The following is a 15,718-nucleotide window of genomic DNA, read 5'->3' as shown; positions in this document are numbered from 1 at the left end:
TTTCCCTCCAGAAACACAATTCTTCAGGTCAAAGGAGCCGGGGCATGCCTGGTTTTGGAAGCTTTTTTCAGTATAATTAACAGCTGTGTTAAGAACTGACATCTAAGTCAGTTCTTAACGTTGACTTTTTAACTTACTGTCACAAAGCTTACTTAGATGAGACAAGTCTTTCTTCCTTAGTTCCTGTGTATGCACCAACAAGAAAAGGCACAGACTTAGAATTCTCCATAATGTGGGGAGATCCCGCTGAAGCTGAGAGCAATGTGGAATGACACGGGCAGGACTGCAACCACTGTCATGTACTAATCTCTGTAATTAGCTAACTGACCAGAGCATCTTCCACATCGCCCTGCAGTTTCTCGCGGGTTCTCTCTCATGCTCACAATAAAAATATGGATAAGAAAATCTTTGCTCATCTTTGGGAACATAAAGGACTAACTTTTATCCAGGCCAAATCTTTTCCCATACTGACAGCTCAAACTTGATTTATTCATCACTAGACCATGGAACTCCAAAACAAACCAAAGGCTAAAAAGATCTTTGTAGTAAGTACTTTTGGAATACACTTCCCCTCTTCTCTCTCTCTCTTCCCTTCCCTTAAAAACAGGTAGAAGAATACTTGGAGAGATCACACATTATTTACATGCAGTATTATTTTATGGAATTTTTCAAGGTGTTAATTGAAAGTATTAATGAATGTTAATCACCTGTCATTTTCATTGGCAATCTCCGCTCTGCCATATGCTTAACTTTTACACCTGTACAGATTTTCCAACCAGTTCTTTTAAATTGTTTTACTTTTCCAGTGTAGTATTAGTATTAATATTTAGGAAACAAGCCAGCTGCAACCAAGACTGCAGTTGTCTGCAGTTTATTTACTACATATAATCCCTAGTCCTGGTTGAACTAGAGTAATACATCATCACTGTACTAGCACTAGTTTCGGAATACTTGTATTAATCCAGTACTTTAAGGAGATGCTGGACTGACACCCATGAAGACCCAAGTACTAGACAGCAGGGCAGGTACAGCACTCATAACATCTGCATAAACCTCCCCATATATTGTCCCAATTTTTGTCCCTGGCCTTCCTCCTCATTCTCACTCTAGATCACCAGAAAATCAATGCAAACTCCAGCGGTCATGTTTCAGTTCTGCTCTTTTTAAGTAACATGGAGATTTGTTTCTGAAGGGATTGGACTGAGGAAGCACAAGCATGCAAGTTATGAGTTCTATTTTTGACTTGACTGCAAATATTCTGTGTGAACCAATTCACCCTCAGCACACATGGCACATATTTAAAATGGACATACCTACCAGGCTCCTCAGCTTTTACCCTTTTCAACAGGGCTCTCATCCCCTCTACTCAGTAAAATAGTCTGAACTTCAAAACAGGACTCTTTTTCTTGGACGTTTCAATCAGCAGTAATATAACAGTATTTATCATTGAGATTTAGCATTAAAATAACACAGAGGTGAATTAATATAGCTCTAAACTCTTGTCTTTGCTTTTTCATCTGTCACTACAAAATGGTTTCAGTGCTAAGACAAATCAGTAAGATCAGAGCAGTGCCACTGCTGCAAAACTGGCAAAAGTGAGAAAATGGTGAAAAGCAAGCTTAAGTTTTTAAACTTGGGAACAAATAACAGGCAGGGTACTGTACATCTTGCTAATTGGGCTGAGGATGAGACGCAACAGAGGTGAAGGAACAGCCTGGCAAGGACAGCAAGCCCCAACATTACTTCAAGCTTTACCAGTAATCACCAGAAAAGGGGTGGGGGGAATTTTGGTGTTACTCCTAGGAGAAACTTGTATGTGCAGAGAATGTGTAACAGAAAAACAGCAGAGGAAACTATTTCTGAATAGAGTCATATCAGAGACCTAAGTATTTTAGATAGGTAACAAAACCCAGAATATAGGCAATGCTTTGTCCACACGGGGAGGTTAAGAGTCCTGCTGGCTGAGCACAGCTGATTTCTGCGGCTCTTGTAAGGAAGGAAACAGGAAAGTAGGGTCTCTGCTCCCTGCCCTCCTGATGATACCAGCAACGAAGCAAAGACCAGTGGAAGGGGCCAGATTTAGACCACGGATGAGGAATACTCCTTTCAAAGGCACAGGTCTTCTGAGTCTGTCAAAGTGGCTGAGCAATGCCCAGTACAGAAATCTGTGCAAATTTGCACCTCTCCTTCAATTAAGTTTTGGGGAAAATTATTCCTCTGATCATTTTACCTAAGCAGAAAGAACAATCTGATGGTGTTATCTTCACTAAATGCAGTTCATTGTTCTCAGTATTCCTCTGCTCCCAACTCTACTGTATGGAGAACAGGGATATAAGAGGCACGGTCTCACCTTTTTTCTTTGGATATTATGCACCCCATGAAGCACCACAAGGTGAAAGATCTTCTGTGTGGGAGGAACACACAACCTGAAAGTCTTTGTGGCCCCTTTTAATCGTGTATTCCAGGAAGTTCCAGGGTTGCAAATACCCATGAACTTCTTCTATTGTCTTGGAATACCTGGTGCTTTCCTTAAAGCCTCAACACTTTGATCATATGAAAATCTCAGCTTCTTTTTTCTAAAGCGCTGAATTTTACTGTTGTAAAGTTAAAGACCCTGAACTATGAAGGCTGAGAATCGAGGCTAATAAAAAGGAAACAAGAATCTATTACTTTTAAAACCCCACAATGCATGAGGGTTCTGATAGTAGACTTTTTAACACTATGGATGGACAGAAATACTATGCAAATGATTTTGGACAAAGGGCAGAGAGAATGCCAAGAGAACAAAGCATACAACAGTATCAGCTAACTGTAAAGTCTGGCTTTCCTCTGATGAACAGAGTCAGAAGTAAAAACTCACAGCCTTCCCATCTGTAAAATGGAGTAACAATATAGTAGGCAACCCAGCGAAACCCCTTTAAAATCTATCCATTCAAACCACTGCTTCTATAGTGTAATTAATAATGGTAACAGTACCTGAGGAGTCTTGAACTGAAACCTGGTATAGAGGTGCTCTGTTAGGCCAGATACTACCATGGAGGTACAGAGATTAGTACAGAAAAAGAAAACTCTCCTTCTTTTACTGTCCCTTGTGAGTCTAGCTAATGTACAATGCTCATTTTCTATGTACCCTAGTTCCTATTTAAACAGCTGTTCATTGAAGAAAGACTGTTTAAAATCATTTAGAAAGATAAAGCTACCTATTGCAAATATTAAATAAAACTGCTAGGAATTTCCTAGAAATTTCACTAAACAGTAGGAAGTTAGTTCTTTATTTTCCACATCACAAGCCTAATAACACTAACAAAACCCATGCTCATTACACTACTGCACATTTTACAATATGAATTCAGACTGCTGAAAAGAAAAACAGACGGAGCAGAACCGCTGAATGCTCTGGAGATCCAGGTGTCGTACACGCAGCGCTGGGGCCTGAACTAGGATGGACTAAAGGGCACGTTCTACTCGCTTTCCAGAAGCAGCTTCCAGAGTATCAAAAGTGGAAATGAATTTGCATTTGCTCAAATGTAAATGGTATTCATGAGAATAAAAGAAAATCTCCGAAGTTAGGCTTATATATAGCATATTCATGAACCTGAAAGGGGCATTTTGACATCTTGGTTTTTTGAGCGTTGTTTATGTTCCTGTTCTGTTGATTTGCAGGGGGAAAAAATGCATTCTCACTGGTCTCAGATGCTGATGTCCAACTAGTAAGGTGGACCAATAATTTAAGTGCTGTAAGCATGCGGCAGAGGCCAAGCTAATGATTGCATATATTAGTTTGGGTTTTATGCTGGAACTTTCAGGGTACAGCAAGGAGGAAACGGTGCAGCAGGGAAGTGCCAGGGCTGCAGCAAGAGCTGGGGAGGAGAGGGAATAGGAGAGAATAAGGAAGGAAAGCTCAAGATTCAAGGGAGATAATAAGAAAAAGCTTCAGCACAAAGCTGAGGGGAAGCCTGGATCCCGGCATCGTACCTGCTGTCTTTCCTTCCTGCCCCCTGTCCCATGTATGCAGCAGTAGCACAAGCAACTAAGACGGAAAGGTAGCTTTGCTCCACGGGACATAAAGCCACCGTGCAACGCATCCAATAATGTTTGCTCTCAAAGCCAATACTCCCTCTACAATGATTGCTCTTACTTTACATTACTACACTCTACATAGACTATTACTACACTACACATAGATGAGGACTCCACTGCACTACATCTTATATAAAAGAAAAAAGAAGTATTTTGCTTCTCTGCATCAGACTTAAACATGAACTGTCAATTGCTATGTAAGCAAAAGGAACATGTAACAGCAATGGCATGCTGCAAAATACATGTATTTATAAACAAATTTACAATTCTCAATTCACTTGTGAAAAATTCTGATGAAAAACTAGTAATCTCTTTTGAACAGAAAAGCAATAAAATGTTTATCTTTTAGACCTTACTCTACTGAGAGCTCAACAGTCAGTTTTGGACCAAAGGATAGCACGTTTCCACTTTGCTTAGGCCACAGCAAAATCCTTCCTAACTCTCTATTGTATCTTCAGGGCATGTATGTACGAATGCTGCCTAAAGGTAAACTTGAAGAACTAGTGGCAAAGAATAAATATAAATAATCCTTAGGATTTTGAACTCATTTTATACTAATTTTATATATATTTGCCTCCCGACTGACTTTGCCAAAACATTCTCCTGTGTTAAGCCCATGATGGGAAAAAACATTTCAATCTTACATGGTATCAAGACTTTTTTTTAAAGTATTTTGATAAGCCTTGGCTTTTCAACAAGTATTACAATATTTGCAAAAAACTTGACATAGTAAGTCACTTGATATCCTTCATCTATGCTGTGCATATTTAGGCTCAAGGAACCACCGTTGCCCACCGTGAGCCAGGCTCCTCAGACAAGAACATCACTATACTAACAGCTTTTCTGTAACCTGTACAACCTTGTAGCGCTGCCCTGAACAAGGAAAGGCATGAAAGGCTGACATTCCCTACGTCATCCTGAAGATATACGGGGGCCGATCCCCAAAGGAAATGGATCTGCAAAAGATGCCACAAGATCCTGGATTTTGCCTGTCTGGTGTTTTCATGCATAGGGACTGGCAACTAGAAATATTTTTATGATCCCCGAATTGGAAGACACTTCATTAAAATGATTCCTTAACGGATTCTGCACAAGGAAGATAATCCTCATACCTCCCCGCCTTCACTCTACTGCAATTTGGCCCCAAAAGAAATCCCGTTTTCTTGCAAGAGCAGTATTTCCCACAGGAGTGTTCTTTATCGGCAGTGCCAGGGTATGAAGGGGTAGATCTAAGTAGACAGCTACTATAGAGAATTTCAAGGAGCACCATTTCTGCTATTTCCGTGTAACAGATGGGGAAACTAAGGCAGAGGCGTGCTAAGGAACATGCCTGGGCCACTCTGTGGATCAGTGGCAAAGCTGAGATGAGACCAATCACCATGATGTAATGGCAGCCAAGGAAAAGAGAAAACAGAGCAGCTTCAACGCTTTGGATGACAGGAGGAGAATTAATTTTCTGATGTGGTGTTTTGTTGACTCTTTCGTCTTGTCATGTACAGCAGAAATAACGTTCATAGGATTAGAGTAAACTCACAGCAAACGACTCTTATGGTTATTAAGCATCTCAGCTTCAATTTGATGTTTCCTCACCTGCCAACCTTCCACATCAAAAATGATTTTTTTGTGTATTTGAAACAAAAAATTTACAAAATATCAGCCCAGAATTTAAAGTACTTCTTAAACATGTTAGAAAAGTGAATTTAAAATGTCACTGACGCTAAAAAGAGGAAAAAGCCTGTCCACTGCTCTTATGCAATAATTAATTTTCATCAGGGTCCTTATTATGCATTAGTTTTTATGGAGCAACAAAACACAACTGCATGCTATTGTTTAAACACATTTGCTGCATATGCCAGAACAGTAAAGGCTGGAAATATGTGTAAAGGATAATACGCAAAATGTAGCTAAATGTATTCTATATTATGGATCCATAATACAGAATGCAAATGATTCTGACTAAGCATTCACAGGAGACAGTCTTTAGGGTGCATGCTGTGAATGTATATTATGAATAATGCATAAAACTTGGCTAAATCTTAATGAGTCCATTGACATCCTATGGGGTCCACAGGAGCCTCAGATCCCAAAGCATGTGAGTGGTATATTACCCTCCTCCCCCACTTCATTTAAAAAAATACTTTCTTAAAACAAAGGAAATTAAAACACAAAAGAAAAAACCCTTAGCTCTGATTTAATTCCCTTATGACAGCAAATGCAGAGACAGTCATGAAGTCTGACTTCCTTCACCCCACTGTGCCTAGATGTTCCACATTAAACCAGGGCACTGCATGGCATTTCTGTAGTGTTGCATCAGGTATGGGTCATAAGTTACTCCTCCTTCCCAAAGCAATACACTAAGGGGCTTCTTCACACACAGAGGCAAGAGGACAAGAGGTGACAAACATCCCTATTATATTTTGTTTCCATTCTCCTTCCCTAATTCCCAGACTCTTGTGCACTAATTAATGTATTATTATTACAGCAGAACATATGGGAAAAAAAAGACATATAGTTCACTAGTTAGTCAGAGCTACTCCAGAGAAGTAAGCTGACATGCTAAAGGACATTGGCAATGGGTGCAGTCGTGAGGACAAAGAATCTGACCAAAGAGAAGCCCCTGGTATTTACAGCTTGTAAGTACAAAAACACAGTAAGAAAAAATTTCCACCTCCTGAGTGAAACTGTAAGGTTGTACCATTCTATCTGAGTGTACAAGTATACCATATTCACTAGGAAAAAAAACTGTTGGCATCGAGCCCCAGCTCCACTTAGAAGTGTGAAGATAGTTTTTGTGTGTCATGTGCTTGGAACTAAATTAGTGGATTTTTCCTATAGTATAAATATGAAGAAAAATAACTGATTGAGTTCTTGTTTATTTAGGGTTATAAGTCTTCAAAACCGTACAAATGGTAATTAATTAATTCTTGCAACACCCATGTGTGATGGTAAGTCTGTACGTCCTTAAACACAAGAAAACTGAGGAACAAAAGGTCAAGAGACTTACCCAGCACGCCAGAGCACTTCAGCAGCAGAGCGGGGCCGCGGCTCCTGCTCTCCATGCTCTCCGCCATGCACTCATCCACTACACTCGGGACAGCGAATGCCAGTCTGCTTAAGGACCCTTTTATGCTCAGCCAGGTGACTGCGGGCCAAAGCCAATACAACCCTACATGTGCAGGGCTGAAACCAACTGAATAAACCTCACCAGACCCAACCCGGCTCTGCCCTGCCTATTCCCACAGCACATAAGCCTGCACACACACACACATACAGCCCCAAGCACACTCACTGTACATCCAGCATGGATGGCCTCCTGACCGGCCAGCACGCCGAGGCAGACCTGCATCAGGGACTGGGCAGGACTCTTGCCCTCTCCCCACCAGACCCCACCGCTATGCCTCGTTTGACCTCACAGGTAAAATATGGTGCCTACACTCACTGGAGCTGGCAGACCAGGTGAGCACTCTTCACCACATCCACATTTCAGCACCTGAACCTGCCAGACTAGAGCAACGGGGAACGCCGGGAACCCCTTATTTCCAGAGACCGAGCAAAGACAACGGCTTCCCCAACAGGAACTGCCCTCCCACCCAAAGCAGGGGTTGGGGAGAGGAGAAGGGGGCATGTGCCCGTGGGCTGGGCAGGAGGCAGGCTGCAGGGCAAGGGCTCCTCCACCCCTGAGGGCATCTGCATGGGCAGAAGGAGGAGGACAGGTCCGGGACAAATTTGATATAACCAAGTTTTGTACAAAAGAGCAGAGCGGGGGAAAAGCAACTGCCAGGACATTCAGAAACATGAGTATTTTTTAGGTCTTGTTGAAATCTTCCATCTCCTCCCACATGCACTTCCAATGGAAAATCAATACTAGGGGGGAAGACAGTATCTGGGTATTCAGTAAGCATTTCTGATCTCAAAAAAATTTTTCTTTTTTAAAATCCAGCTTTTCTTTTCCTTGTTTCTACTTCTTACAACAACAACAACAAAAAATCCAAACTTGATTTTTTGTATGTGAAAACTTTCAACAAACAGATCCTTGAGGAACATAACTGATGAAAACAGTTCAACTGGATCTACAGCAGAATCTGGCATGAAACATAGACAGAGAGAGCAGGGACACACGCGTGCCGATCTTTGAGCGTAGCTGTCTGTGTATTTAGGCAAGAAGACACAATCTCATTTTACTCCATGACAATAATCTTTTCTTTTAACGACAGGTGAAATTTTTGTGCAGTTACAAAATATAACTATTTGTTTTTCTTCTTGATGTGTACATTTGCCCTGTATACAAAGACACATATATTTACACACACACACACACACACACATATATATATATTCTAACCAAGAGCAAAGGCCAGGCATTCACAGGAACAATACTGTCAAACTATTCTACCTTTGCAACCCATCCTGCTACTATTTATACTTACTGCTACAGATATCAGCAATTGTTTCCTTGCCTTCTCACCCCTCCCGGACACCATGAGAATAACAGAGAACGAAGTCTCTCGGTAGCACTTTCCTTCTCAGCAGGAAGCTCAAGCGTTTGTGATATCCATTTTGATACAAAACCTAAATTAGGCCTCTGGAAATAGGTAATGCATAAAAAGAAGCATTTTTGTGCCACAAGATTATTATTATAGGTTACTGTTAACCCTTGGGAGATGGAGGTGAGTCCTGCAGCTCCCCACTGGGTTGAATATTTGCTGAGAAATCACAAGCGCTACCTAAGCAGATATTTCAGGTGTGCTTCATGATAAAGAGAACGATCCTGTTGACCCATCATATTCTGATAGCTAGTTTGAGTGCAAAAGCATTGCCAGTTAAACAAAAAGGATCAGCACAGCATGCACATGCTGCAACCCTCTTGCGCTAAGAGAAGATTTAAAAGGGGCTGGATAGAAGGACAACTGTGGAATTACTAATGCAGAGATCAAACAAAAAAATCAGTACTATATTTGGAAACTACCCAAAACACGTTCTGCCTCTTAGCTCCCTAAAATTCCTCCTTATTGCAAAGTTTACACTAGGTCACCTATTAGTAAGAAGAAATAAATCATTAAAAAAAAAAAAAAAAACAAAAAAAAAAAAACTCCAAACCTTTAAACAATTGGTAGTTTTCAAGTTTCATATCACCGCAAATGAAAGTATCAGGGCTGGAAATCTGTGTGATTTATCCCAGCTTTACAATTGTGAATCATAAAGTTACACAAATCATAAATGAACTTTTTTTCTTCAGAACCATCTTCCCTGAAGTTAGGAGAACTGGTCCATAATTCAGATTCAGTGATCCACACTACCTTGCACTAAAGCTACACCACCTCCTGTTGTGATACAAGTTGGCCCAGCATTACTCATTGCTTGACTTACTTCCTTAGCAAAACGAGCCATACCGCAAATTCAATCTGTTATCTGCCTACACGATTTAATTCACGTTCAGCTTATCCTAAGCACTTCTTTTCCCTTCAAACATGCAGACTTCAAAGGGCTATAAACTGTGATCTTAAATGCAAAAGCAACGGCATGTTAGTAAGTTTTCCCTAAATTTAAATAAATATTTTAGTAAACTGTGGTCACTACTTGTTAAGCCTGAGAAAAATTGAGCCTTGCCATAACCTGGAAGACAAATTAGATCTCAGAGCCTCACACATCCTCCCATTCAAATCCCCGTGCATTGTATACCTGCGGGAATCCAAAGGAGAAGTATTCCAATAACTTTGCGTACTAGCAAGGCAGACTGAGGTTCTCCTAATAAATTTTAACCCTAATAGCGCCTTCACTCCAGAAGCCACATACTTAGCAATCACTACACATCAAAGGGGAAGTCCCGTGGAACAGGTACTATTTTGCAGACCAGTCTGACTATTGCACCGATGACCAGAGCACAAACCCTCGCACACGTATGTGGGCAACCATTGCCACAAACATCCTCCTATCCACAGTACAGTTCGCATGAGCTATAACTCACTACCAAGCATAAGGAGCTTTCCATTTGGCCTAGAGATTTGCCTACAGCCACGCAGAGGCATGGCGAAGAAAAGAAGGCAGAAGTCCTAGCTGCGACTTCTCTGCTCTAGCCCTTAGGTTTGGCATGGCTTTTCCTAGACAGCCCTTTGTTTTAGCTGTTCTGACATCTGCGCATTGCATTTGCCCTGTTGTGCAAGCATGACTATTTCCTAAGAGATAAACAGAGATCACCAAGCTCACAATGCCTGACACAAACAGAGTTCAGATTCAAGCTTCCCTAGGTAGCCTAGACCCCATCCTTCTCACTTGCAAATGTAAAGCGAACTCTGCAAGATCCAAAGGGAAAAAGAAGGAAATCATCTTAATACAGGAATGGGAATTAAAAATCTCCCTCACTCTTGCAAGCATTTTTTTTTAAAACAGCTATTTGAATCATCCCTGCTTATAGACAGCCCCACTTCCTCAGCAATGGAAAAGCAATACAAGCTTTTTGTCATTTGATCCCCCCAAACATTTTGTAATTTAATGTGAGCAGGCTCCTCACTGGGCTCTCAGACAAAAGTTTGCCCACATGCCTTTTGAAGTACGTACCTGATTTTGCCTTTGTCTGCTAAGTTCCTTTTGCAGCTGCATTCCTACGAAAATGTTTCTATACCCGCTTTCCCCTGTCGATTCTATAGTCTGCTCAGAGGTGGATTCATTGCTGGTTTTCGGCAGTTACATTCCGTCCTCAATTGATGCTTCTTTTTATTTATTCCGAAGTTTCCAATGTAAAACAAACAGGAATACCACCTTTCTAAAATTACTACTATCCCACTGCCCTCCAATGTAACATTAACAAGAGGCAATATTCTCCAAAGCTATGAAGCATATACTGCCCTAAATTACATTGCAGTTGCTGCCCTGAGCTCGCACATTTTTGAATAGGAAGGCTCCCAGGGATCTCACTCTCCGTTCTGACTGCATTTACTGCTTTAAAATATTTTTAACCCAGACACTGAAGTGCCAGCCTAGCAGCCCTTCATGCTAATCCTAGCCTGGGTGGCTGTTCTTAAGGGAAAGCATTCAAAAATTGTAGCAGTGCATCAACTTTGACCCTTTTCACTTAAAACATGAGACTTTTTTTTAAAGGGAAAAAAAAATTAGATTCCAGAGGGAATCACTGAACTCTGACCTGCTTAAAATTAGTTTTGTTTTAGTGCCTGTGTGGTGACTCAACAGGCCAATTTTCCAGACACTTAAGACTTCTCTGCTCCTGAAGATTCCAGTTCAAGTCCTGGACTCGCTGCCTGGGGTCGGATCAGAACACTTTGTTCCATGGCTTCAAGCAGTGAATTCCCAGATCGCCGTACCCTTGCCAGATGCTGGCATGCTTGGTAATAATTAGGGCTGTAACCGAGCTAATTATATATTTTTTCTAAATCTGTGAAGAGTTTTGCTTGCAATACATATGTTAGACCGAAAGAATTTCCCTTCAAAATTCAGCAGTCGAGAAATGTTTATATGGCTCTGATAAACATTTCATGATAAGCTGGATTCTTTCGGGGGGAGGGGGAAGATGCGTACTTTGGTCTTAACAGTGCAGCAAATAATTCTCAAATAGGGTCTGGCTGAGTGTATCTGTCTCACTGGGAGTAACTGATTTGATTTTTTTTAATCTGTCACAGGCATTACGAACACTAAATGAGTCACCATAGACTCCTATGCTGCAAAAAATAGCATCACAACGCTTCATTTGCTCTTCAACAGGACTTCAAGTGTACTGCCTGGTATCCAAAAGCCTTGTCAGATAACAAATTTAAAAAATCCCAGGAAATTAAACCCCAACACAATCTCGGACCAAATTATTTCCTGCAGAAGGTTAACACTGCCCAGCAAAGTACAGCTCATCTAGGAGCAATAATTTTCCTCAATCTCAACAGAATTATTCTATTTAATCTTATCATTAATGCTATTGCATATATTTCATATCTTTCATCAAAGGATCTCAAACAATTTAACAAACAGCCTCAGAAATCTCCTGTAAAGTGAGAGAGTACTATTATCTCCATTTATAAGTAGTGAGGAATTAAAGCAAAAAAGATGCTAAGAAACTCTGGCCACGAGGCAATAAAGAGCCAGACCCAGAAACAAAACTTAGGTGCTGGTCCATATTAAATGGCATCTGTTATATTTCCATCCCAGTTTCACAGCGATTATGGGAAGAAAAGCTTTGCCAACATCTATAATCACTTATTTGACAGCTGCTAACCCAACGAACACGAAGGCAATTTATACACAGTGCCCTAATCTTCCTGAATTTGATCATGTATGAACACAGCACTAGTACTTGTTCTAATATAATTCTGGGTTTTTCTTAGAAAGAATGTAGCTTTCTTCCTTTTTCGGAAAGAAAACGAGCCACTAAAAGACAGAGTTTTAACACGCAGTCATCAATATGCTCTTCTTACAAATACAAAAAATGTAAAACAGTAATAACATAAACAATGATGCACACTGTTCTGTGTCAACAAAACTACTCGGTCGCCTGCCCAGAAAGCCCTCCTTCAACCCATGCAAGAAACCTCCCAAGACAGAGAGGCCTGTCCTTACACCCTAAGAGACACCGGTCAGGACAACCAGAGCAAAAGGAAATTCTCTGACAACAGAAAATGACATTGCTTTATGAGCATCCTCCCCATATTTAACCTCAAGATCTGCATGTCTCTGGTGATCACAGTTGCCACAGGACCTTGAAAATATCCAGCTAGGTTAAAAGTTGTGAGCCTGCTTCACTAGAAGCCAACCTGCTGAGCCATATTAAACAGTAGTGTCTAATGTAAAGAAGTAACTAGTGCATGGTGGTCCATGGTAGATGGCTGACAGCGTGGTTTCTCTGGCTGAGAAAACCCACCAAAGAACCACCAGAGCATCCCCACCATTGAGCCTGAACATGAGTATGCTATTATGAATTACCACCATGCCTTCTCAGAGAACTGTCACTGAATTGAAACAACGTGACCTAAATAGGTTATTCATCACCTGCAAAAAATTATGCCGCTCAGAGCTTTTTGGATACAATGGTGAAGGTGAAGAAGGCTTTCTTCACCGCCTACGCAGCCTGGGCTCAACTCTGCAAAACAAATTTCAGCCGCAGTCAGACTCAATGTCAGACTTTTGCCAGCTGAGCTCTCTCTCACTTCCTCAGTTTCAGGTCATCTGAATACCTTGACAACCTGTGAGGATAAATCAAGCACAGAAGGTGTTTAGGAACTAAACATACATGTCAGGTGTTTCCATAAAACCTACACAAAGTTATATCAAAGTATCCCAAATTCCACATCCTTAACAAATGCATCACACATTTTGGAAATGGTGGGCAGTGACTTAAAATACAGCCACACTGGTTATAAAAAATGAAAGGAGATGGAGTAAATCTGGGAGGAAAGAGGCGGGGAATGCACATGCTGACATTTTTTCCTCTGGAGGACATCAGTTGCATGAAGCTTCCACCCATGGGGCTCACCTGAACGGGGTCCACTCTTCAAGTCGCTCTGATGTTAAAACACCACTTAGCAACACAGTAATACCGGCAATCACTGATCTCTTGATCTCCAGGCCAGAAAGGACCGATAGGACCTGCCTCTCAGGCCTCCTGCCCAGCACAAGAACCTCACCCAGCAATTCCTGTAACTTCCCTGTAACTTCTGGTACAGCACAAAGCGGCAGCCAGAGCCCCGGCAAAGCCCCTGCTGGAATAAAGGCCCTGGTCTTCATCTTGCATTGAGTGACAGGACGAGAGGAAATGGCCTCAAGTTGCACCAGGGGAGGTTTAGACTGGATATTAAGAAATTTTACTTCACTGAAAGGGTTATCAAGCATTGGAACAGGCTGCCCAGGGAAGTGGTTGAGTCACCATCCCTGGAGGTACTTAAAAGACATTTGGATGAAGTGCTTATGGATATGGTGTAGTGGTGGTCTTGGTAGTGTTAGGTTTACGGTTGGACTCGATGATCTTAAAGGTCTTCTCCAACCTATACGATTCTGTGATTCTGATTCTGTGATTCTGTGATTCTCAGAGCATTTGTAACCGAATAAGTTTTCGCTTCCAGCCTGCCCATCCTCTCTCAGCCACACCAGCTCAGGACCAACATGCCAGCATCCCAGTGAAGAGACCCGTGGCCATAAACCATTCCCATTGATGACACCTGGTTCTCTCGCCAGATACACTGCACTGTATGTTATATGAAAACTGTTCATATTACTGACTGTTTTTTAAGAAATTATTTACACTGGCTCTTTGATCTTTCTCACCACTAGCAAAAATACAGCTCCAATTCGGTGAAGGGCTTAAAGCACGTGCCAAATTTTAAGCACTGAAGGAGGCCCGCTGGCTATGGTGGCACTAAAGTGCTTAAAGTCAGGCACATTCATAACCACGTCAGGGCCAAAATCCCTGCACAGCCATTCAAAATGCATCCAAGGCTTGCGCTTTGCTTCTGGAAACTTTATTCTCACTTTACATATAGTCAAAACCTGACAAGAGCTCACTGTCGGATTATGCAGGAAATCTGCAAGTTTCACCAAGGTGTGATCTTATGCTTTTTCACACATTATTGTATCATGCCGTGCCAGAACACTAACGTATGCACAGTTCTAAAATAGCTTGCATTATTACAGCCCAGCACGGAGAACGGCGCTGAAAAGCCAACACGCAGACCTCCAGAGATTTGCTCCTCAGCCACTTGCAAACTGATAAGGGGTCACAATTGTCTTTCTTACCAAGGGGAAAAAAAAATTTAAAAAAAGAAGAAACAAAACAAACCAGACTCAGTGTTCCAAAACCTTTTTCCCCATTTCTCTCTCTTTTAAATGAAACTGTCAATTGTCAGATTTGTCTTTGGTCATGTCAGGGTGGGAGAATGGGATTTAATAACATTTAACTGAGTTGCTATCAAGAAGGAAACATATTTTTCTTCTCTCAAATTTGAAACCAACACTTTCTTTTTTTTTTTTTTTCTGTTGGCCTACTTTCTTTTAAGTTGCTTTTCAATTATTTATGAAAATGCAATAATGCATTACTTTGCTGTGCAAATGTTTAGAAGTAGGAGATAGTGTCTTTCAAGTGAAAAAAACCCATACATGGTTATATAGGGGATTATTTAAAAGCGCTTTGCAGGTGATACTTTATAAAAAACAATATACTTTCATTTGCCCCCCGCCTCCATCCCCATTTTCTTTAAACTGTGTGTTTGAGTCAATAAAAAGAAGTCCACAGCTTCACAGAAACACCCCACTCGTTGCTCTCCAAAGCTGGAGCTGTAACAAACAAACAAAAGCTCTACACTGGAAACTGTACAAGGGGCTGAACCAAAACCTATTAAGACACTGAAAAGACTCCACACTTTCTGAACAGCAAAAAAATCTTGTCCCACTAAATAAAGGAAACTAATAGCAAACCTCTCAAGGTTTCACTCAGATTTTTTGAAAGGTTTTGGGGGTTTTTTTTTGAAACAGCTGGATTTGGAAACAGCTGTGTTCCCAAGCCATCAAACACCAGTGAACACTGACTGCTGAACTTCTTTCCACAATTTTGGAAATCCCATGTGGATGCATGCTCAAGTGGCTATAGCTTCCAAAGGCTCACCACCTCAGGGGTTTAGCATCGACAGACTAAAACAAATAGCAAAGCCTG

At 41.2% G+C, this 15,718-nt stretch overlaps 2 protein-coding genes across 20 annotated transcripts in view; one reads left to right on the top strand and one right to left on the bottom strand.

Moving 5' to 3' along the window:
• Positions 1-15,718, bottom strand: part of SOX5 (SRY-box transcription factor 5) — a 721,637-nt gene that overhangs the window by 627,680 nt on the left and 78,239 nt on the right. Inside the window, exon 1 of one of the 19 annotated variants that reach the window (XM_072874820.1) lies at positions 10,636-11,006. The exons of the other annotated variants lie outside the window; for them this stretch is intronic. The gene's annotated coding sequence lies outside the window, so the exon portion shown is untranslated. Of the gene's footprint in view, positions 1-10,635; positions 11,007-15,718 lie in introns of those variants that run through there. 19 annotated transcript variants of the gene reach the window in all.
• LOC140660442 (uncharacterized) overlaps positions 7,382-15,718 on the top strand; it is a 29,944-nt gene continuing 21,607 nt past the window's right edge. The window contains exon 1 of the mRNA XM_072881743.1: positions 7,382-7,495. Within this exon, the coding sequence (XP_072737844.1) occupies positions 7,382-7,495 (114 nt within the window). The remainder of the gene's footprint in view (positions 7,496-15,718) is intronic.

This window comes from Ciconia boyciana, chromosome 1 (assembly GCF_034638445.1).
Source record: "Ciconia boyciana chromosome 1, ASM3463844v1, whole genome shotgun sequence".
In the NCBI taxonomy this organism is placed as follows: domain Eukaryota; kingdom Metazoa; phylum Chordata; class Aves; order Ciconiiformes; family Ciconiidae; genus Ciconia; species Ciconia boyciana.
The sequence above is the reverse complement of the archived record's forward strand: the minus strand, read 5'-3'. Positions and strand labels throughout refer to the sequence as shown.